This window comes from Harmonia axyridis, chromosome 1, assembly GCF_914767665.1.
Source record: "Harmonia axyridis chromosome 1, icHarAxyr1.1, whole genome shotgun sequence".
Taxonomy (NCBI): Eukaryota; Metazoa; Arthropoda; class Insecta; order Coleoptera; family Coccinellidae; genus Harmonia; species Harmonia axyridis.
In genome coordinates this window covers 47,187,582-47,212,181 of record NC_059501.1, presented here as the reverse complement: position 1 = coordinate 47,212,181, position 24,600 = coordinate 47,187,582, and the positions used below count along the sequence as shown (strand labels likewise).

General features: G+C 37.2%; 5 protein-coding genes across 5 annotated transcripts; 3 read left to right on the top strand and 2 right to left on the bottom strand.

The window, feature by feature from the left end:
- The first annotated feature begins 4,758 nt into the window (after positions 1 to 4,758).
- LOC123671297 lies at positions 4,759 to 6,183 on the top strand. The gene has a single exon (XM_045605050.1). The coding sequence runs from the start codon at positions 4,759 to 4,761 to the stop codon at positions 6,181 to 6,183; it is 1,425 nt and encodes a 474-aa protein (XP_045461006.1).
- Positions 6,184 to 6,295: 112 nt separating this feature from the next.
- LOC123671287 lies at positions 6,296 to 8,038 on the top strand. The gene has a single exon (XM_045605040.1). The coding sequence runs from the start codon at positions 6,296 to 6,298 to the stop codon at positions 8,036 to 8,038; it is 1,743 nt and encodes a 580-aa protein (XP_045460996.1).
- Positions 8,039 to 8,266: 228 nt separating this feature from the next.
- Positions 8,267 to 13,891, bottom strand: LOC123671279. The gene is made up of 3 exons (XM_045605028.1): positions 12,949 to 13,891; positions 10,663 to 11,111; positions 8,267 to 8,272 (listed from the first exon to the last, which is right to left on the bottom strand). The coding sequence occupies exons 1-3, from the start codon at positions 13,889 to 13,891 to the stop codon at positions 8,267 to 8,269; spliced, it is 1,398 nt and encodes a 465-aa protein (XP_045460984.1).
- Positions 13,892 to 15,871: 1,980 nt separating this feature from the next.
- Positions 15,872 to 17,137, top strand: LOC123671267. The gene has a single exon (XM_045605017.1). The coding sequence runs from the start codon at positions 15,872 to 15,874 to the stop codon at positions 17,135 to 17,137; it is 1,266 nt and encodes a 421-aa protein (XP_045460973.1).
- Positions 17,138 to 20,991: 3,854 nt separating this feature from the next.
- On the bottom strand, positions 20,992 to 24,276 carry LOC123671257. Its single transcript, XM_045605007.1, has one exon. The coding sequence runs from the start codon at positions 24,274 to 24,276 to the stop codon at positions 20,992 to 20,994; it is 3,285 nt and encodes a 1,094-aa protein (XP_045460963.1).
- Positions 24,277 to 24,600: the final 324 nt, after the last annotated feature.

The following is a 24,600-nucleotide window of genomic DNA, read 5'->3' as shown; positions in this document are numbered from 1 at the left end:
TATGCTACTTTTCCATAGTTGTTTCTTACTTCTGCATAAAACCCCATGCTTAAATATCAACAATTTTAATTCCCAATATACAACAATAGTTATAAGTATGATAAGGGGTGTGGGAAAATTGATAAGTGTTATAATTTCACTCTTCTTTATTTCATCTAGTCGACGTTTCGATCCCGATGGGGACCTTCTTCAGGACTCTACAATAGCAATAGAAAACAGTCAAAAACTTGACAATCACAAAACATGTAAAAATAGTACATACCGAAATACAGAGTTGTAAAGATCTTATTTGAACACAAATCAATAGCTCTCAAGAAAGCAATGAACAAAAACATCAACAAATTTAGCGAAAAAAGATCTGATATTTCGTTAGCACAAGAGTAGAAATCAATTATCATATGTAAAAAAGGTAAACAGAATAATCAACAAAATGAGAGGTTGTCAAAAAAGTTGTCAACCAGACTTGTCACAGAATACACGCACATGACAAATGAAACATAGAATAGCATTAAATCACACTTGGTCGCAGTAATTCACTCTCACCGAACTCAGAACAAATGCGATTATTGAAAGACTCCATGAACCGATTCCAATCCCCTCTCACAGAAATAGTCCGGAACACAGAATTCATTATTACGTTATCTCGACTGTAGAACTTGTGGAAATATTCATTCCATTTGATCCATCCAATTCACTGCCACCAAACTGGTCATAATGAATCAAATAAGTATAGATGGAGCTAATATTGTTTACATCCCTTCTGTAATTCAAAGAACAAGTGTGGCGTTTAATATGGTACATCTCTAAGAAACATCTTTTCTTTCCACTAACTGCACATTCAAGAATTTTGGTGGAATCATAATTCATTGGGTGATCATTGTCCCAGGTATGGTCTGCTAGGGCACAAATCTTATTTGGATTCTTGATGTCGCTCTTGTGTTGAGCAATCCCTCTCTCATCCACCAGAGATGCTAATTCGTTTTGAATCTTACGAGTCCAGGAGGTACAGAAGAGAATTTGGTGCTATCAAGGAGAGAAATCGGATGAAGGTGAGAGCTCTATCGGATGAACTTCTAAAGAGAGTAGAACCACTAGAAAGATGGGTTAGGAATGTTAGTTCTGTGATTATACCAGATAAAATATTGAAATTTCTAGCACTGGGCCCCAGATTCGGCATTGATATTCCTTTGAAGGAGGTTTCCATGTCGGGACTGTTGGCAGATGTAGAGAGCATTATAGACCTTAATGATAGACTGTCAGATGAGGGGAAGAACATCAAACGTTCCCAAGCTGCTAATATTATAACCAACTACATCAAACCTGGAAAAAGGACTAATAATGTTTTCCAGAGAGAATTTTACCACTGTGAAAGGTACCTAAGTCATTATCAAGAATTGCTTGTGTTACTGGCTGATAAAGGCAATGTTACGGTATTGATGGATAAGGATCAGTACATAGAGCTCTCCGACACAATTTTGATCAATGAACAATATTACCAACTTCTTCCTAACAGAGATCCAACCATTACCATACAAGGTAAATGAAATGCATTGATCAAGCGATGGGTCAGTGGGGGCCACATAACACAAGTACAAGGTAAATTACTGTACATTTATAATTCAGTTTCCGCTAGATTCTACGGTTTACCAAAAATCCACGAACCCATTCTTGCCTTGAGACCAATAATATCATCTGTCAACACCCCCACTTCCAAACGGTCAGTTTTGGTTTCAGACATCCTGTCTAAATATCTTTCTTCCACCAGAAGTAGATATTTTATTGAAGATTCCTTTGCGTTTGCCCAATGTGTGAATGGTTTCCAGTTACCTGTTGATTATGTCCTGATCAGCCTGGACGTTGTATCTCTTTTCACCAACATTCCTGTAGAGTTGGCAGTCTCAGCTGTTGAGAACAAGTGGGATACTATCAAAAACCACACTAGTCTAACAAAAGAAGAATTCATCCATGCCATTAAGTTCCTGTTTTCTTCTAACTATTTTCTTTTTAATGGTAGGTTCTTCAAGCAGGTGCTCGGTTCCCCTATGGGTTCCAACTTCAGTCCGTCCATTGCTGAAGTAGTAATGGATTTCCTTCTGGACTGCATTCTTGTTAGCATTCCTTTTCACATTCCTTTCATCAAGAAATATGTTGATGATCTAATATGTGCTGTACCTAAAGACCAGGTTGCTTTCGTTCTAAACAGGTTCAACAGTGAACATGAAAGTATACAGTTTACGGTGGAGGAAGAAACAGCGAGTGGTGTCCCATTCCTGGATACAAGGGTGATTCGAACACCGGAAAATAGGCTGATTTTGGAATGGTACCGAAAGCCAACAAGTTCATGGAGATACTTACACTATTTTTCCAATCATCCACATGGACAAAAGGTGAACATGATTTTAGGATTGAAGAATCGCATCGAAAAAGTTGCCCATCCAAGTCTAAGGCAGCAGAATCTGATGTTATTGTTACAATTGATGCTAGAGAATGGATACCCAAAGAGGTTGTTGTCCAGATTAATATACAATACCACTCCTCCGAGAGAGCCAACGAATGGAGTGAGGGGCGCATCCACCACTGTGGACACTGAGAACGTAGATAGAATTCTTTACTCTTCTATTCCCCTAATAAATGGTATGACTAATGCATTAATTAACCTCCTAAAGACCACACAAATTAAATTGATTTCGAAATCTTATTTTAAAATTGAAAGACTATACAGTCGAGTGAAAGATAGGATGACTGTTGATAATATGAGTGGTGTGGTATATTGTATTCCATGTTCAATATGTAGTGGGGTGTATATTTGTCAGACATCTCAGCTTTTGAAGAGAAGGATTGCTCAACACAAGAGCGACATCAAGAATCCAAATAAGATTTGTGCCCTAGCAGACCATACCCGGGACAAAGATCACCCAATGAATTATGATTCCACCAAAATTCTTGAATGTGCAGTTAGTGGAAAGAAAAGATGTTTCTTAGAGATGTACCATATTAAACGCCACACTTGTTCTATGAATTACAGAAGGGATGTAAACAATATTAGCTCCATCTATACTTATTTGATTCATTATGACCAGTTTGGTGGCAGTGAATTGGATGGATCAAATGGAATGAATATTTCCACAAGTTCTACAGTCGGGATAACGTAATAATGAATTCTGTGTTCCGGACTATTTCTATGAGAGGGGATTGGAATCGGTTCATGGAGTCTTTCAATAATCGCATTTGTTCTGAGTTCGGTGAGAGTGAATTACTGCGACCAAGTTTCATTTAATGCTATTCAATGTTTCATTTGTCATGTGCGTGTATTCTGTGGCAAGTCTGGTTGACAACTTTTTTGACAACCTCTCATTTTGTTGATTATTCTGTTTACCTTATTTACATATGATAATTGATTTCTACTCTTGTGCTAACGAAATATCAGATCTTTTTTCGCTAAATTTGTTGATATTCTTGTTCATTGCTTTCTTGAGAGCTATTGATTTGTGTTCAAATAAGATCTTTACAACTCTGTATTTCGGTATGTACTATTTTTACATTTTTTGTGATTGCCATGTTTTTGACTGTTTTCTATTGCTATTGTAGAGTCCTGAAGAAGGTCCGCATCGGGATCGAAACGTCGACTAAATGAAATAAAGAAGAGTGAAATTATAACACTTATCAATTTTCCCACACCCCTTATCATACTTATAACTATTGTTGTATATTGGGAATTAAAATTGTTGATATATATATATATATATTTTTTCTTTTTCACCTTATATATATATATATTTTTTTTTTTTTTTTTTTAATTCACACTTATTAGTAGGTTTCGTAGAGTTATCCGGACGCCAAGGCATCAAGGATAACCCTCTTTTTGATCAATGGGGCTATACGACCTTCCGTAAGATATTCACGGTTCCCAAAATCACAGCCTTCTGCATCCATGTGATCGTGTTCTTATGCAGATTCAGCTCCTCGAGATGTTGAGTGCTCTTACGGTGAACGAGACCATTCACAGTTATGACCAGGGGCTTAATTATTACGCTTTTGAGCTTCCACATATCTTTCATCTGATGTGCTAGTGCCTCATATTTCCTAATCTTTTCTGCGTAGGTCTTCGCCAAGTTGTTGTCTTGGGGAACCGCGAAGTCTATTATGGTGGCGGTTTTGTTCAATTTGTCCCACACCACCATATCTGGACGGTTATGCTCAACCTCTCTATCCGTTATGAGCGTTAGGTCCCAGTAAACTTTGGAATGTTAGTTTTTCAGTACAGTTTTTTTTTATATATATATATATATATATATATATATATATATATATATATATATATATATATATATATATATATATATATATATATATATATATATATATATATATATATATATATATATATATATATATATACGCAGGGTTGATACGCAGTATCATCGGGGAGTGACGTTCCCGCGTACCCGAGTCATACCCAACCAAGGTTAGCACCCTTGGAAGGGATTAAATTTACTAGCTCCTGTTACGAGAAGTAGAACACAGGGCGGTAGGGGGCTTCAGACCAGCTCCCTTTGGAGCCGTCCAGAGGATCGGTCTGTAGGAGGAATTTGTGGGGCGAGCGGCGCACACCTCCGAGATGGCACCGTAAGGCCATGTCCCGCCTTTCCGCGAGGAGAAAGCTCTGACAGCTTGGGTGTTCAAACCGTTCACTCTGCTGCTAGAAGGCCACAACGGGATAGGCGAACGCGCTGGACTAACGATGATAACTGTATGGTGATGCGTTTCCACTATATAGCTTTGAACCTTGTTGAGACTCGCAACATCACATACAGGAACTTACTCTTGGAGACATGGAAGGAAATTTGCCCCGACCGACCGGCATATGCTCAATTACTGTCTAACAGGGTTCGCTGGATCCTTGACAAGCAAAAACATTCTCGTGCTGAGCTGGAATGCATCGAAAACAGCTGCTTTCTCACCACCGCGGAGCGAGAGATTGTCAATTCACCAGAGGAATCCAGAAGAAGATCATCGACAGGGATAAGAAGAAGTAACATTTTTCTTAGACAACCTGAGGAAGACATGACCGAAAAATCCTTCATTACCAACTTGGTGAGGTACTCTGGAGTTGCGGCGGAAAAGAGACCAAAAATCCCGCGATTGAGATACTCCAAGACAACACGAGACTTCGTGTCAAGGGTGAACATGATCATATCGAGACATCTGGCAAACGTGGAGACACTTGAGGGACTGGTGGATACGGTGTACGCGGGCGCCGTAACTGTGGCTGAGGCATTCGGGCACCAGATTGAGCATCATCAAGGTACATCAAGACCACTCACAACTGCCCCTTGGAAACTGCGCCTAGAAAAAAAGATCACATTTTTAAGGAAAAAGATTGGGATAGTTCATACCCACCTGAATTCGGCAACACCAACTGCTAAGGTCATTAAAGCTGTTAGGAAGGTAGCTTCTGAATGTCAGATAAAGCGCAAGGACCCCACCTTGAAGAACAAGTTGTCTGTCGTTTCCGATCACCTGAAACAAAAAATTAAGGCGCTAGGAAATCGCATCAGAAGGTATAACGAGAGGACCAAACGCTACAAGAACAACAACCTCTTTTATAAAAATCAGAAGCAGTTCTTTCGAGCACTGGAGACAGCAGATGAGAGGGAAGGGGTAAAACTCGAACCTGAGGCAGCGCGCGACTTCTGGGCGGAGGTTTGGTCGAGGGAGAGTACTCACGACGAGAGTGCATATTGGATAGAGGAGGCACAGCAGAAGATCCCTAAAGAGCTTATGGAGGAAGTACAGGTGCAGAAATCGGACATTGTCGAGACACTCAAAAGATCTAACAACTGGGCTGCACCAAGTCCAGATAAACTCCACAACTACTGGTGGAAGTACTTCAATAGTGTTCACGATAAACTGACACTTCTTATACAGGATGCCCCCAATAACCCTGCATCAATACCTGGTTTCCTTACACTGGGAGTCACATATCTCATCCCAAAGAACGGTGACAGAAAGGACCCAAAAAACTACCGACCGATCACTTGCCTCTCGTCGTTGTATAAGATCATCACCGAAATCATAACGAGATACCTCAGCAAACACATCAGAGATCATAACCTGATGACTGAAGAGCAGGGTGGATGCCGAGGAGGAACGAAAGGATGCAAGGAGCTTCTGATAATCTGATATTACCACCAAGCAGGTGCGAAAGAAGCTTAGGAATATCTCAGTTGCCTGGGTGGATTATAGAAAAGCCTTTGACTCCATCCCACATACATGGCTTCTGAAGGTGCTGGAAATGCATGGAGTAGCTGGACACGTGATCGAACTGCTGAGGAACCTCATGAAAACCTGGAGGACTTTCCTGAACGTTAACGTGGGAGGAAGCGTGACAGAATCGCCAATAATAAAGATCAGGAGGGGCATTTTTCAGGGTGACACGCTGAGCTCTATCTGGTTCTGTTTGGCGCTCAATCCCCTTAGCATTATTCTGAAGAACACGAAGTATGGATACGTTGTCAATAAGAACAGACACATTGCTATCTCACATCGCATGTTCATGGATGACCTGAAACTTCATGGAGCCAATCCAGAACAACTGAGAAGAATGCTGAAAGTGGTCGCAGCTTTTAGCGAATTAGTGGGGATGGAGATGGGGGTCGATAAGTGTGCAGTTCTGGATGTTCGGAGAGGAAAGATTGGTGACACTATGGAGGGGGCAACACTTACCAACAGTGTCACAATACCGACTCTGAGCAAAGAAGTCCCTTACAAATACCTGGGAATCAACCAGGCCTTGGAAATAAAAACTCTTGAAATGAAACAATCCTTCAGAGAGAAGCTCCTTTCCAGAATTGCAATGCTTCTCAAGGCAAAACTCAACTCAAAGTCCATATTCGCGGCCATCAACATCTGGGCCATCCCAAGCATGACCTATTCATTTGGTGTACTCAATTGGTCAACAACTGAGCTCCGAGCACTGGATCGGGATGTCAGATCAATGCTGACTAAATATGGAGTTCACCACCCCCACTCCTCAGCTATCAGGCTGTACCTCCCACGACACCAAGGAGGGAGAGGACTGATGAGCTTGGAGGAAGCTCACGCAAAAAATGTCAGTGACCTGAGACAACACTTTCTTAAGAACAACTTACCTCTCTTCAAAGCAATATGTGAAGCTGATGATAGAGTGTCTGCTCTGAGGCTTGCTGAACCGGGATACCAACTTCCCCAACCCTCTGCAGAGGAACGCATCCAGGAGTGGAACGGCAAGGCCTTACACGGCAGATATCCAACCCACCTGCAAAGTAAGGATGTAGAAAGATCCGAATCGCTTACTTACCTGCGTGCGGGATATTTTTTTCCGGAAACAGAGGGACGACTTCAGGCGATACAAGACCAGGTGATGCCTACCAGAATGTACATGAAACACATCGCCAAACAAGCTATTCCATCAGATAGGTGTCGGAAGTGTGCCCAGGGTGCGGAGTCTTTTCAACACGTAACCTCCTCTTGCCCTATTCTCGCCCCAAGGGCATATCCTGACAGGCATAATGCCATGGGGAAGATATACAACCAGCAAATAGCCCTGAAACTAGGATTACTTCAGGATGAGGTCGAAAAATATGTCTACTTACCAAAAACCCTCCTGGAGAATCAGCGCTATAAAATGTATTGGGACGCCACGCTTGTGACCGACAGAGGAGTGGCACATAACAGACCGGATGTCGCCATCTTCGACAGGGAAAAGGAAACATGTTTGCTGCTGGATTTTACTGTGCCAGCGGATGACAACTTGGCAAAAGCGTACTCGGAGAAAATCAGCAAATACTCTGAACTGGCCTTCCAACTCTGTGAAATACACAAATTGAAATCTGTAAGTGTACTACCGCTGATTATCTCGGTGAATGGGCTGATAGAGAGGCACTTACCTGAGAACACTCGGAGACTCTGCCTAGATCAGCATGTGATATCTAGCGCACAGAAACAAATCATCATGAGCACAACGAGAATTGTCAGGAAATTTCTTCAAGGCCCATAGCGGCTGTGAACGCCTTGACCACGGTCCGGCGTCCATGGTTTCGTACCCGCTGATGACGCGGTGGCAAAAAAAAATATATATATATATACAGGGTGAGTCTTTGACTTGTACATATATTTTAACCAAAGGTTCCTGAGGTCAAAAGAAATACTTTTTTCATTTACCATTTTTTCCGATTCGGCCCAGTTAAAAAGATATAGCCATTTTAAATTTTCAGAATGAGCTAATTCACCCCTGAAAACCGGAACACTGATTTTTTGTCAAGCATAAGATATACCTTTTGAACCTTGGAAATAAGCTAATAAATTAGAAAAACCATCATAAACTCACGTTTAACATTCCATTTGTTGAACAAAGTAGTGTTTATAATAAAATAAATGAGTTATTCCAATTTCGTTGACGCTAAAGATTAAATATTCTTCTCTTGATTTCTATTTCATTTTCGATAATTATAACGAATTGAGCTCGCTACCACCCATATTAGCTCTGATACTCATATCCATTCATTAATTATATTTCATTTATATGATATCGTTGTTTACAAGAATTGCCATTTAACCTTAAAATCTCAAATAAATAATATTCATCTATGAAAGTTCTAACACAGAATATAGTAATCTGTGGTTTTAAGTTTGTATTTCACATTTCGAGTGATGCCAAATATAAACACAGCCGTTCGGTTCGAATAATCTATGTTCTAACCTAAAATTTCCATTTACAGTTTACACTGTTATTAGGGATGTGTGGTTCGTTCAATTTCGACAAACCGGGTCGAACCAGATCCATGGCTGAGACGACCCGGTTCAAAAGACCCGTTCAATTGACCCAATGGTGATTGTTATTATAATGGGACTATTTGTGAAAACTTTTTAAAACATTGGCTTTATGAATAATCTGGACTTTTCAAAAAGAATGTTGATTTTAATGAAGTATCTTCTTATCAGAGCTGTGCCAAAGCTCAGTAATTTTTAATCGAATCGAGGAGTTGAAGTGAGCTTATTCACTTTTACAACTAAATTTCAAACTTAGTTGGCTAGTACTTCAATTCTAAAATCTGAGACATGACATCATAGTAAATATTCATTTCTGTGGTTTTTTTTTCACAACAGAACAGAGTTGCATTCAGCCAAAGTACCCAATTTTTTGAATTTCACAGATAATTTTTTTTTTAGATCAAGTTATTCGAAAACGGCGCTTTGTACGAGAAAATATGAAGAATATTTTTATTTTTCAAATTAGCCAAATATTCTTCAATGAACGTTCAAATTACTCTTAAGAGTTGGTTTCTTCGAATTTCTGGTAGTTTTATGGGATGTCATGTTCATAATAAAGAAACAGAAGAATGTGTATGGAATCTTGTGTTCGGATAAGATGTATCACATCAGAAAAAAGCTATATTTCAAAAATCATATCCTTCGATACAACTATTTACGAGATATAGCCGAAAATCACATTTTTTTAACGATTTTCAACAGACTGTATCTTTTTAACCGGGCCAAATCGGAAAAAATGGTAAAGGAAAAAAGTGTTTCTTTTGACCTCAGAAATCTTGGGTTAAAATATATGTACAAGTCAAAGACTCACCCTGTATATATATATATATATATATATATATATATATATATATATATATATATATATATATATATATATATATATATATATATAAATATATATATATATATATATAAATATATTTCGTAAGAAAATTATTGATCGCAATATATCTAATAGATAACAATGTTAGGATGTTTCGATCTAGGAAATTCAGTAATACACTTTTATATCATCCAAGCTTTCGGTAAGACCTCTTACCTTTCTCAAGGATCTGCAATATATATTAAATATAAACATTACAAATAGCAAGTTCACAAAACTAACGTACATATATTGTGGTTTTATTCCTTCCTTATTTCAAAATATTCAAAAAACAAGATAGTTCAACCCAACTACTCTCTCACAGTAATAAAGATTAAACAAGTAAATAATATCATTGATAACACTCATATATTCTGTCAGACATCAATTCATGTAAGGTAAACAAACCATGACACCATCCGCCAAAGAGAGATATAAATGACAACTGTTTAGTTCCACAGAATTATATTCACTTTCTAAATTTTGTTTATTATTTTAAGGTGTTTAAACTACGAAATGGTGGATGCGAAATTTTTTGATAATTCTATCAAGTAGGAGTAGATGTTATTGAGATTGTTAGTATCTTGTTTTGTATTCATAGTATTGTCAGTCACTGCTATTGATAACATCTCTAAGAATAATCTTTTATGGTAATGGGGTTCCTTAAAGAGTATTTTTGTGTTAGAATAATCTATTACATGGTCATTGTTGTTCGCATGTATAGCTAAGGCACAAGTTCTTAAATTTCTTCTTGCATCACTTTTATGAGATGTTATTCTTTCTTTGATCCATCTGGAAGTCTGTCCTATGTATGTTCTCTCACAACTGCCACAAGGTATACTATACACGACTCCAGATTCATATTCTTCTTTTTCTTTGTCTTTCAAGCGGCTGAATACTAACTTAAATAATGGATGTTTTATAGTTTTAACAATCTTGATATTTTTGTAGTCTTTGAAAATCAGGGAAATCTTATTAGAGAGTACTGGTATGTAAGGTATAGTGGCGTAAACGATGTCAGCTCGGTCTATCATGGCATCAGTGTTTAATGACATGGTGACTTCGACTGGGGGTGAAGATGATGTATTGCAAAGTAACTTATTGAGTAATTTTATCGGGTATCCATTCATTACAAATAGCTTTTTCAGTTTGACAATACATTGACTATGAAAAGTTGGATGTGTCAACCTTAAGACTCTAGTTTTCATCTGTGTGACTAGATTTAGCTTCATATTTTGAGGATGGCAAGATCTATAATGCAAATATCTGCCAGAGCTACTAGGCTTGTTATACCAATCAGTCCTCAACACTTCTCCCATTCTTATCACCCTGATGTCTAAAAAAGGTATGGAGTTGTCAACCTCTTCTTCTGCCGTGAATTGTAGGTGGGTGTTATAACTGTTAAAATGTTCCAGAACTGTAGCAAGTGATCCCTCTGGAATCATACATATCAGATCGTCGACATACTTCTTTAAAAAGGGCATAACAACTATATTTATATATATATATATACAGGGTGAGTCTTTGCCTTGTACATATATTTTAACCCAAGATTTCTGAGGTCAAAAAAAACACTTTTTTCCTTTACCATTTTTTCCGATTCGGCCCGGTTAAAAAGATACAGTCTGTTGAAAATCGTTAAAAAAATGTGATTTTCGGCTATATCTCGTAAATAGTTGTATCGAAGGAAATGATTTTGAAATATAGCTTTTTTCTGATGTGATACATCTTATCCGAACACACATATATATATATATATATATATATATATATATATAAATATATATATATATATATATATATATATTAATAAATAAATAAAAACACTTGACTATACGTTCACAAATTTAATAAAATATTATATTACGTTGACATGCATGTTTCGGGTTTTACCCCATTCTCAAAACTAAACAGAATAATAAACGGTACAAATTATACATCAAACAAAACAGATGTTAACACCGGAGATAAGCGGAACTCCAGCTGATCGTTCACAATTGGCAATTTTTGTTTATGTGCTGAAGATATTTCTAAACATTCTAAAAGATCTAATCGCTTACTTTTCTCTCCTTCGTGTAAAATTTTGGTTTTATTGAAATCTATAAAATGGTTACAAGAGATACAATGAGTTGAAAACCCCGTTGTGGATTTATTTTGTAAAATAGATTTTTTATGTTCTTCAACCCTAACTTTGAGAGAACGACCGGTTTGACCAACATAAAAAGCAGGACATTCGTCACAGAACAACTTATAAACACCACTTTTTTCTGAATCACTTAACTTATCCCTACCATCAGAAAACATTGATCTCAAATTTTTCTTGTTTGTACACACAATATCAACTCTGTTTTTTCTTAATCTATTACAAACTATGTCGCTAATCTGTGGAATATAATTAATATATACAAATCTCTTCATTTGATCTTTAGGTTGAGGTGGATAGATACAAGTTAAAAGTTTTTCACGTTGTTTTTTCAATATTAATTTATCTATTATGTCAGGAGAGTAGCCGTTGTTCTTTGTTAATAACTTTAACATCTCAACTTCTTTTTTGAAGTTATTCTCCGATAGAGGAGTGGAAATAAGTCTGTGCACAAGGGAATGAAACGCAGACATTTTAATTCTATAAGGGTGTGAACTACTATTATGAATGAGAACATCGGAAAAAGTTGGTTTTCTGTAAATATCAAAATCAAGATGGTCATTTACGATTTTTATCTGAATATCCAGGAAGTTGAGTGATTTATCCACATTTTCCAATTCCAAAGTGAACTGAACACCGTCATAAAATGAGTTAATAAGCTTTAGAAATGATTCGAGTTCTGAATCCGAGCCAGTCCAAATACAAAATACGTCATCAACATATCGCTTCCAGTACAGTACATATACAGTCAGATTATTATTCATTATGGAAAATATTTTCTTTTCCAAATGTGTCATAAAAATTTCACTGAAAAGGGGGGATGAAGGAGAACCCATTGGTAGACCATCTAGTTGTTGATAAAATTTCCCATTGAACTTAAAATAGCTCTGTTCAAGACATATTTGTAGTATTTTCATTGTTTCTTCAATTATTTCCGTACTGAGTGAAATATTGTCATGGAGTTGTTCACTGACTAAATTTTTGATTTCTGCAGTCGGTATGGATGGAAATAAATTCACTACATCGAATGAAATCAACCTGGCATTTGAGGGAATTTTGAGGATCTTTAATTCGTTTGTTAATTGAACTGTATTTTTGATAGAATAAATAGGATTATGTTGTATCATACCTGGTAACATCGAATTCAAGAATTTACAGAGCTTCAAAGATGGTGCATGAGTATATGAAACAATGGGTCTCATCGGACAATTTTCCTTATGTATTTTAGGAAGAGCATATAATAAGGGTATTCTGGGGTTCATTATGGTCAGAGGGAAACTCACTTGAGATAACAAGTTAGGGCAGCTCTTAATTGTCTTCTTCACCGCAGTTTGGAATTTTGATGTAGGGTCAAACTTCAATTCTAAGAAATTATTAGAATTCAATAAACTTTCAGTTTTTATCAAATAATCATTTCTGTTCAAAAATGTGACTGTATTGCCTTTGTCAGCTTTTGTTATGATCAGGTCATTTTCTGAGGCTTTCTTTTTGATTTGTTTTAAAACCAATGACTCATTTTTATTATCTTCCACGGTAGCTTTTGATATTATTCTCGCACATAATGATTTTTCGAGATCTCGATTTTCAGGAGGTTCAATTTTATTTAAAGCCAATTCAACATTTACTGCAAATTGTTTGAGGTCGTTTTTACTGAACACATTCGGACAATGTTTCAAACCTTTTTCCAGCAATTTAATTTCAGCTTCTTCGAAATGTACGTCTGTAAAATTTATCACTTTTTCGTAAAAGATTTTGTTAGTTTCACTCACGTAATTCAACGAGTTAGGTTCGAATTTGTCCACATTATTCACAAGAGCTTCAAGTTTTTTAAGTTGATTTTCATATTGTTTATGTCCCAAAATCCTTACTTCTTCTCTGATGGTAAAATCCAAATGGTCGAACTCAGCAGGGCTAATGCGGTAAGTTAATTCACTGTGTATCACTTTCAGGTGTAGTTTGTTGTTGTCTCTTATCTTATACCACTTTTTCATCTCCAGCTTGATCCAAGTTCTAATTGCGGATTTTAAGGCAAGTTTTGCCTGGGGTGAATTGTTTTTACAACTGATCTTCATATATTTCGGTTTGATATTATTCAATAAACACTGTTTATTGAACCATAGGTGGTTGTTACATCTCTTGATCTTTAAGAGTACCTTTCTGTAATATATTGCGAGTCGTGAAATGTTTGCATTCTTGATTAAAGAAATAGATCTCTCGCTCAACACTTGGTGAAACATCGTTATTAATAAATAAATAAAAACACTTGACTATACGTTCACAAATTTAATAAAATATTATATTACGTTGACATGCATGTTTCGGGTTTTACCCCATTCTCAAAACTAAACAGAATAATAAACGGTACAAATTATACATCAAACAAAACAGATGTTAACACCGGAGATAAGCGGAACTCCAGCTGATCGTTCACAATTGGCAATTTTTGTTTATGTGCTGAAGATATTTCTAAACATTCTAAAAGATCTAATCGCTTACTTTTCTCTCCTTCGTGTAAAATTTTGGTTTTATTGAAATCTATAAAATGGTTACAAGAGATACAATGAGTTGAAAACCCCGTTGTGGATTTATTTTGTAAAATAGATTTTTTATGTTCTTCAACCCTAACTTTGAGAGAACGACCGGTTTGACCAACATAAAAAGCAGGACATTCGTCACAGAACAACTTATAAACACCACTTTTTTCTGAATCACTTAACTTATCCCTACCATCAGAAAACATTGATCTCAAATTTTTCTTGTTTGTACACACAATATCAACTCTGTTTTTTCTTAATCTATTACAAACTATGTCGCTAATCTGTGGAATATAATTAATATATACAAATCTCTTCATTTGATCTTTAGGTTGAGGTGGATAGATACAAGTTAAAAGTTTTTCACGTTGTTTTTTCAATATTAATTTATCTATTATGTCAGGAGAGTAGCCGTTGTTCTTTGTTAATAACTTTAACATCTCAACTTCTTTTTTGAAGTTATTCTCCGATAGAGGAGTGGAAATAAGTCTGTGCACAAGGGAATGAAACGCAGACATTTTAATTCTATAAGGGTGTGAACTACTATTATGAATGAGAACATCGGAAAAAGTTGGTTTTCTGTAAATATCAAAATCAAGATGGTCATTTACGATTTTTATCTGAATATCCAGGAAGTTGAGTGACATAATAGATAAATTAATATTGAAAAAACAACGTGAAAAACTTTTAACTTGTATCTATCCACCTCAACCTAAAGATCAAATGAAGAGATTTGTATATATTAATTATATTCCACAGATTAGCGACATAGTTTGTAATAGATTAAGAAAAAACAGAGTTGATATTGTGTGTACAAACAAGAAAAATTTGAGATCAATGTTTTCTGATGGTAGGGATAAGTTAAGTGATTCAGAAAAAAGTGGTGTTTATAAGTTGTTCTGTGACGAATGTCCTGCTTTTTATGTTGGTCAAACCGGTCGTTCTCTCAAAGTTAGGGTTGAAGAACATAAAAAATCTATTTTACAAAATAAATCCACAACGGGGTTTTCAACTCATTGTATCTCTTGTAACCATTTTATAGATTTCAATAAAACCAAAATTTTACACGAAGGAGAGAAAAGTAAGCGATTAGATCTTTTAGAATGTTTAGAAATATCTTCAGCACATAAACAAAAATTGCCAATTGTGAACGATCAGCTGGAGTTCCGCTTATCTCCGGTGTTAACATCTGTTTTGTTTGATGTATAATTTGTACCGTTTATTATTCTGTTTAGTTTTGAGAATGGGGTAAAACCCGAAACATGCATGTCAACGTAATATAATATTTTATTAAATTTGTGAACGTATAGTCAAGTGTTTTTATTTATTTATTAATAACGATGTTTCACCAAGTGTTGAGCGAGAGATCTATTTCTTTATATATATATATATATATATATATATATATATATATATATATATATATATATATATATATATATATATATATATATATATATATATATATATATATATATATATATATATATTTATATATATATATATATATATATATATATGACCAAGACCAAATACGGATACGTACCTAACAAAGCCAGAAACATTAAGATCAATCACCAACTGTACATGGATGACTTGAAGCTTTTCGCAGCCAATGAAGATCAGATGAGGAGACTACTGGAGATTGTTTCCTCATTTAGCCAGACCATAGGTATGGAGTTGGGCCTGGACAAGTGCGCGGTCCTGAATGTTAAGAGGGGAAAGATCACGAAAGGACAGGAGATGAAACTATGGGATGAAACGAGGATACAGTACCTACAACCTCAAGAGACATATAAGTACCTAGGTGTTCAGCAGGCCTTGGATATAAATGCGGCGCAAGTGAAGGAGAACTTCAAAACGAAGTACTTTGCCAGAGTAAGAAGTCTCTTAAAGGCCAAACTGAGCTCCAAAGCCCTTTTCACATCAATCAACATATGGGCCGTACCTTGTATGAGCTACTCCTTCGGTGTTGTGCGCTGGACAGCGGCGGAACTGCAGGCAATGGATGTTCAGACGAGGGAGCTGCTCACTAGGTATGGTGTCCACCACCCCCACTCCTCAGTGGGCAGACTCTATATGAGTAGGCACGAAGGAGGTAGAGGACTGAAAAACATGCAGATAACGCACAACAAAATAGTATTAGAGATGAGAAACTATTTCAGATCAAAAAACTTCCTTTTTATACAGGTGATGTGCAAGGAAGATGAGTCCTCCCCCCTGCAGTTGGCGAGACCCTCCCTAGACCTAAAAGAGCAATCACTGAAACAGCTCTCAGAAGAATGGCACAACAAGGCACTCCACGGCAGGTATCCTGGTCATCTGAAATCTAATAACATCATAAAGTCAGAGTCGCTTACTTACCTTAAAGCGGGATATCTTTTTCCGGAGACAGAGGGGAGAATCGTGGCAATTCAGGATCAGGTGGTCTCAACGCGAGCATACATAAAGAGGATAACAGGCCGCAATATACCCACCGACATGTGTAGAAAATGCGCCAAAACCCTGGAGACGATACAACACGTCACCTCCTCGTGTCCAATAATGGCACCTAAGGACTATACAGAACGTCACAATGCTATGGCAAGGGTATACCATAGAGAACTCGCAAAGAAGGCAGGCCTCATACAAGACCAGGGGAAACCACATACTTACCAACCACGTGATGTTCTGGAAAACGACGTAATCAAGCTCTATTGGGACACGGCCTTGGTAACGGATAGAGCAATTCCGCACAATCGACCTGACATTGTTCTGTTCAACAAAGCTGAGAGATATGTATAGATAATCGACGTAACGGTACCGGCCGATGAGAATCTAGCTCGAGCCTACACGGAGAAATTGACCAAGTACCATGATCTCGCATTCGAGCTCAAGGAGATCTATGGACTTGAGAGAACCTCTATATTGCCCCTCATTATTTCGGTGAATGGATTGGTTGAGTCCCACCTCGTTGAAAACACCACACGACTACAGCTAAACACAAGCTTGATCAGCCAAGCTCAGAAGGAGGTAATTTTGGCCACAACACATATAGTCAGGAAGTTCTTAACTAGCTCCTGAGACAACCTTGGCTTCGTCGGCCCGGTTGGCTCAGGCACCAACCCGTTAAACGGTGATTAAAAAAAAAAAAAAAAAAAAAATATATATATATATATATATTTGTCTTTGACTTGTACATATATTTCAACCAGATTTCTGAGGTCAAAAGAAACACTTTTTTCCTTTATAGTTTTTTCCGATTCGACCCCGGTTAAAAAGATACAGGCTGTTGAAAATCGTTAGAAAAATGTGATTTTCGGCTATATCTCGTAAATAGTTGTATCGAAGGAAATGATTTTTGAAATATAGCTTTTTTCTGATGTGATACATCTATTATCTATTTGATGAATTTGCTGTAGTTTTCGAAAGATAGAATCTGGTAATGTATTCTCATTGATTTAATAAGTTGATAATACCATTCCATAACAATTCCCCAAATTTAATATTTGATAATTTTTATTTTCAATATAAAATTTAAAATATTAAAATTTCTCCAAAATTTTAAAATTTGATTGAAATTTAAATTAACTTCATTCGTTGTCTGGATGAATTCATATAAATCATTAATATGAAAAATTCCTCTTATTCTTTCTGTTTCTAATTCTTTTAATACATAACTATTCAAACCATTTTCATTATCTATTATATATGGTCTGTTACCCTGTGGAATCGTACAATAACCAAATCTCCTTTTTTTAAACTTCACATATTTCCTTCTATTCCTTCTCTCCATTTTCTTTCTGTATCTTTTTCTATTCTTTTTCAATCTTACTTTTACCTTCTTCATGATGTCTTCATTATTTATATGACTTGTTCTGTAACAATTTCTTTCTTGTTTCATTGAATATAAATTTGTTTCTTCATTAATTGCATTATGCATTGTATTCAACAAAAATTCCACTCTGTTTAATTGTATATCCCATTTGTTTTGTTCTCTATTGACAAGTTTTCTTGAATATTTCACTACTTCTTGAATGTACCGTTCTGATGGTTTCGCTTGAGGATCACTTATACTGTTATAATTAAGAATTATCTCTTTATTTTCACAATATTTGTCTTCTATTGAATTTTGTGGATTTCCTATCTCATATATATTTTGGTCAATCTTGTTTTTATTTTCTGAAAATTCTATTAAAGGTGCTGTATACTGATTTATTAATTTTTCATTGAAATTCATGTTAATCTCTCCTACAATTTTCAATTTTCCATTCGACTTCTCATTTTGAATTCTTGCAATTTTATACATCTCAATCTTATTGATTTCTAGTTGCTCATTTTGTTTTTCGATATCATTATATATAATACTCAGATTTCCTTCTGTTAGATTTGGAACTCCAGTTTCACAAATCTCCAAATTCTCTGCATATATTTCACTTTCTGTATCTAATTCAGCTGAAGATTCTTTTTGTACTTTATTTCTTTTGGTATATAACATTTCCTTGCAAATCATTAATCTATTCCCAAGTTTCTTTTCCATTTCAATTACATTATCTGCCAAATGAATTTTCATTTCTTCTTTAATTTCTTCAAAATTTTCATGCAATATTTTACTCATATTTGCTTCCTTAATTTCTTTCAAATTTTTATCCAGAATTTTCGACTGATCATCCAATATTTTCGACTGATCTTCCAATTTTTTACTCATATTTTCCTCAAAATTTTTCCAACGATCTTCTAATTTTTTTAATGCAGTCATTATATCCAATAAATTCAGTTCTTTTCCATTTTCTTCATCTATTTCCATATTTCCTCTGCCATTTTCTTCTTCATCCCCTTTTTCCTCAATTTCCGTTTTATTTCTTGTTTCCATTTTTTATTGAATAATCGATGATATGATTCCAACAATTATGTATTAATTTGAAATTTTTTAAAATAATGCTGTAATTGAATTAATATAATAATGCTGTAATTGAATTAATATAAGCCCCACGTTGGGCGCCAATTGTTATAGATCGTATATTCAAGCTGAGATTATTTTGTTGTTGATATAAATTAAATTGATTCGATCCAATAACTAAATTTGATACTATATTTTTATAATTTTGCGCCGACTCTATATCTCATGAGGGTTCAATTCAAATTCAATTTTGTTTTAAAAGTTAATTAATATTTTCGAAATTCACTACCTATTAAAAAAATTCTTATCTAATAACTAAATTTATATTAATATAATCTTATATTTACTTATCTAACTTCATCGACTTCATCAGTGTTCTTTGCTATGGTATGGTATCGTCTTCTATGCTCCTAACAGCTCTAACCTCAAAATTGTAACCTTGATGTTTTGGAATTATTTTCCATCAATAAAACTGCTTCACTCTTGCTTGAAGCCTGGGAAATTTCTTCTTGAAATTGATTAATTGTTTTTCAACTTCCTTGCACAATGGTTAATTTTTCAGGTACGTATTTGGATTATTTTGATATCTTGCAATTTTCGTAAATAAATTCTTTCGTTTCTCAATTGTTTCAGGTATATTTCTTGAGTCAGGTGATGTGCTCTCAACAATGGTTTTTTACTGACTGACTAGCTGTCATTCGGCTGGGCTTTATATAGGTTTTTAATTTTTTCTTGAAATCAACATTGCCTTGGATGTCAAAAAAATTTTCAAATATGATGCTTTCGCAATTTTCTCTTTTGAGGTAAGTTTTCCTTCTTCAATCTTGATCTAGTTAATTTCTTCATTTTTTTCCCCATCTTTTGAGACCACATATGTTGCATTCGGTCGATTCGAAGTTACAAAATTTTCAAATATTCTATATACAATTTGGAAATTTTTCTAATATTCACTTTCTTTGGCCTAATATTCAAAGATTTCTATCTATAACTCCTAAAATCTACTACATATTTTTAAATTATACTATAATCTAATGGAATATATATACATTTTTGTATGTTTGAGACATTAATTACTTTGGAATCCCTGATTTATCATTCGATATCCTATCCCTATCCATTTTTTACAATTTTGTTAGGAATTTCAGCTAATATTACATTTTTGAGATTGCATCTAGATGTAATTCCTTAGATCACAAGCTATTTCATGAATATTAACATAAGAAATATAAAATAAATGATTATTTTTTATCATTTTGAATGAAAATTGAATATTCAGTCTTTTGACTCCTTTAACATTATTTACATGATATATAAATGGTTCCTGATACTTGAGTTGAATATCTTTTGTTGATTTTATCAAATTGAACTTGAATTTCATTAACATTATGTTTTTGTTTCAGATCCTGAGATGTTTTGAATGAATATTGATATTGTAATTTAGAAATATTGGATTTATGCTACTTTCATAATGTGCAAGTGAATGGAATAAATGAATAAAGTTACTCTACTTTCTTCAAAGTTATTGGATCATATCAAGTTAAATTTTATTATCTATTTGATGAATTTGCTGTAGTTTCCGAAAGATAGAGTCTGGTGATGTATTCTCATTGATTTTATGAGTTGATAATACCATTCCATAACAATATATATATATATATATATTTTTTTTTTTTTTTTTTTTTTTTTTTTTTTTTTTACCACCGTTTTCAAAAACGGGATAAAACCCTTGCCGGGCTGTCAGCCAAGGCAAGTGTTGCAGCTACGGACCCTGCAGAAACTTTCTGACGGTTCTGACAGTGCCCAGGATAACCTGCTTCTGAGAGGAAGAAATTGTGTCGTTGTCCAAGCACAGTTTTTTGGTGTTTTCAGGTAGGTGCTTCTCAACCAAACCGTTCACCGATATAATCATCGGGAGTACACTTATTGTCCGGAGCTCGTATAGCTCCCGGAGCTGGAACGCCAGATCAGAGTACTTACTGACCTTTTCAGAGTAGGCTCTGGAAATGTTGTCATCTGCCGGGATGGTGAAATCCAGCAGCATACAGGTCTTCCTCTTCAAATCGAAGATAGCGACATCCGGCCGGTTGTGGGCAACACCTCTGTCCGTTACCAAGGTGGTATCCCAGTATAATTTATATTCCTCGCTTTGTAGCAGCGACTTCGGCTGATACCAGTACGATGGAGTTTCATTCTGCAACAGGCCAAGTCTCAGTGCAATCTTTTGATGGTATATTCTTGCCATAGAGTTGTGCCTTTCAAGATAATCCCTTGGGGCGAGAACTGGGCATGCCGAAGTAATATGCTGGATGGATTCTAGTGCTTGGGCACACCTGCGACATCGATCTGTAGGAATGTCAATCCGAGCAATGTTTTTCATGTACGCTCTTGTTGCCACAACCTGATCCTGAATGGCGATGAGTCGCCCTTCTGTCTCGGGAAAAAGGTATCCCGCACGTAAGTAGGTGAGTGATTTTACCTCATTTACATGATTATTATTTTTCAGGCGACTGGGATATCTTCCGTGGAGGGCCTTCGCATTCCATTCTCCTATCATGTCTTCCCGCGACCGTCTGGTGTCATGGTGTTCCGGCGCGGACAGGTTCAGTGCAGTGATCTTATCATCAGCCTCACGAATGGACAGGAACAGAGGTGAGTTTTCTTTGAGGAAGTAATTCCTCAGTGAGATCAGATTGCCTTCGTGAACATTTTCTAGGTTCATGAGGCCTCTGCCTCCCTGATGTCGTGGGAGGTAAAGCCGGATTTTTGACGCATGGGGATGGTGCATTCCGTATTTTGTGAGCATAGATCTCATTGCTCTGTCTATTTCTCGCAGCTCAGTCAGAGACCAAGTCAGGACGCCGAAGGAGTACGTTATGCTCGGGATTGCCCAGATGTTAATGGCCGTAAATAGGGACCTGGAGTTGAGTTTGGATTTTAGGAGAAGGTTGACTCTTTTGTAAAGTCTTTGTTTGAATAATTCCTTCATCTCCGAGGTCTTGATTTCCAATGCCTGTCTTATTCCCAGGTACTTGTAGGTGTCATCTGTGTTTAGGGGGGGAACCGTTATTTGGTTCATCAAAGTTGTTCCCTTGCAGCTCTCCTGAATCTTTCCTCTCTTCACCTCAAGAATAGCGCATTTATCTATGCCCATCTTCATGCCTATGGAGTCGCTGAAAATTGACACGATCTCTAGGAGTCTCTTTAGCTGGTCGGCGTTAGCAGCGTAAAGCTTCAGATCGTCCATATATAACTGATGGTTAATCCGAGTTCTCCTTTGTTTATCGATGACGTATCCATAGGCTGTGTTGTTCAGTATCATGCTGATAGGGTTCAGCGCCATGCAGAACCAGATCGGACTCAAAGTATCTCCCTGAAAAATCCCCCGCCCGATCCTGATTCTGTCCGATTCTACCATACGGTCCCCCGTCCCCAGCAACAGTGACGTCCTCCAGGATTTCATAAGGTATGCCAATAGCTTTGTGACCTTATCATTAACTCCGTGCATCTCTAATACTTTTATCAGCCATGAATGAGGGACCGAGTCGAAGGCCTTTTGGTAATCAACCCAGGCCACAGAGATATTCCTCAATTTCCGCCGGGCTTGTTTGGTAAGTATATAATCAATAACCAACAGTTCTTTACACCCTTTGGTACGTATTCTCCCGCCATTCTGCTCACGGGCTATGAGGTTGTTGTTTCTCAAATGTTGGCTTATGTTCCTGGTGAGCACTGCCGTGAGGATCTTATAGACCGTTGATAGGCAGGTAATAGGCCGATAGTTTTTGGGGTCCTGGGGATTTCCGTCTTTAGGTAAAAGATGAGTTACTCCCACTGTGAAGAAATCAGGGACTGTTGTTGGATCCTCCAAGGACCTCTGAAGAAGTCTGGCGAGAGTCCTGTGTGAACTGGTCAGATGTTTCCACCAGTAGTTGTGCAGTTTGTCTGGTCCAGGTGCAGACCAGTTGTTTGAACCCTTCAAAGCTTCACCTATGTCCGCCTCAGATATCTGCATCTCGGCCATCCGAACATCCGGGATCTGAGACTGGGCCTCATCGATCCAGTATGCCTGCTCGTCATGGGCTCCACCGCTGGACCATATCTCGCTCCAAAATTTGTGAGCTACACCGGGATCCACCCGGCAGCCTCCCTCGTGTTCGGTCTCCTCAAGGTCCCGGAAGAACTGTTTTTGGTTCTGGTAGAAGATCCTATTATTCTTGTACCGTTTACATCTTTCATTATAACGCCGGATGCGATGACCTAAGGCTCTGATTTTTTGTTTCAGATTGTCCAGCACTACAGACAACCTATCCCTGAAAGAAGGATCCCCACGTTTTACCCGGAACTCGGATGATATTTTCCTGACAGCTTTAGCCACCTTCGCTGTCGGATTATCAGAAGCCATGTAAGCATGTATAACTCCTATTTTTTTTCTGATAATAACGATCTTTTTTTCCAGGCGTTTCTTCCAAGGAGGTACTTCAGATGACTTTGGACCGTGGTGATGTTCCGTTCCTCGGCCATGTTCCTCACACGTAGTGGCTGCTCCCGCATATACAAGATCAACGATCTCCTCCAACTTGTCGACTTTCTCCATATATTTCGAAAGAATCAAATTGATCATCTTGACTGTGGCAAGGAATTCCCTGGAATGTTGCATGCGGGGAATCTTCGGTCTCTTCTCCGGCGCAACTCCCGAGAACTTCAACACGTTCCCCAGAAATCGCTGTTCCAACTCGTTGTTGTCCTCGACTTGTGTTTGCAATCCACTTCTCCGTATCCTAGCCGATGACCTCCGTGGGGTCCGCTCTTGTAATTCAGAGCTGAGTTGCTCGGTTAGGATGAGTGGGCAGCAACTGGCTTTGATGTTCTCCAGTTCAGCTCGGGACAATTTCTGGTTTTGCAGTATCCATCTTACTCTGTTGGACAGTAATTGAGCATATGCTGGTCTGCTCGGGCAAATATTTTCCCATACATCTACAAGATGTTGTCTGTAGGTTCTACCAGGTTCCGCAGCTAAGTCCAATGCTATATAGTGTGCACGCATAACCATACAATTTTCCTTTGTCGTCCAGCGTGTTCGCCTGTCCCGGTGTGGGCTACCAGTAGCGGAGTGAACATTTGTCTGCACACCCAAGCGACTCGAGCTTACTCTCTGCGGAGTACCGGGACTTGGCCTTACGGTGCCATCTCGGGGGGGTGCGCCGCTCGCCCCACACCTTTCCCCTACAGGCCGAACCTCTGGACGGTTCCGAGAGGAGCCGGCCTGAGACTCCTCCCCGCCCTGAATTCTACTACGAAGAACTGGACCAGCGCAACTACATAAACCCACTCGAGGGTGCTAACCTCGATGGGCTGGTGACTCGGGTAC

Coding starts and splice junctions, on each gene's coding strand:
- LOC123671297 (XM_045605050.1), top strand. CDS start 4,759: ATGCGTTTCCACTATATAGCTTTGAACCTTGTTGAGACTCGCAACATC.
- LOC123671279 (XM_045605028.1), bottom strand. CDS start 13,891: ATGAAGATCAGTTGTAAAAACAATTCACCCCAGGCAAAACTTGCCTTA. Junction 11,112..12,948: donor CTTGAATTCGATGTTACCAG/GTATGATACAAC, acceptor GTATGATTCCAG/AGGGATCACTTGCTACAGTT.
- LOC123671267 (XM_045605017.1), top strand. CDS start 15,872: ATGACCAAGACCAAATACGGATACGTACCTAACAAAGCCAGAAACATT.
- LOC123671287 (XM_045605040.1), top strand. CDS start 6,296: ATGCATGGAGTAGCTGGACACGTGATCGAACTGCTGAGGAACCTCATG.
- LOC123671257 (XM_045605007.1), bottom strand. CDS start 24,276: ATGCGTGCACACTATATAGCATTGGACTTAGCTGCGGAACCTGGTAGA.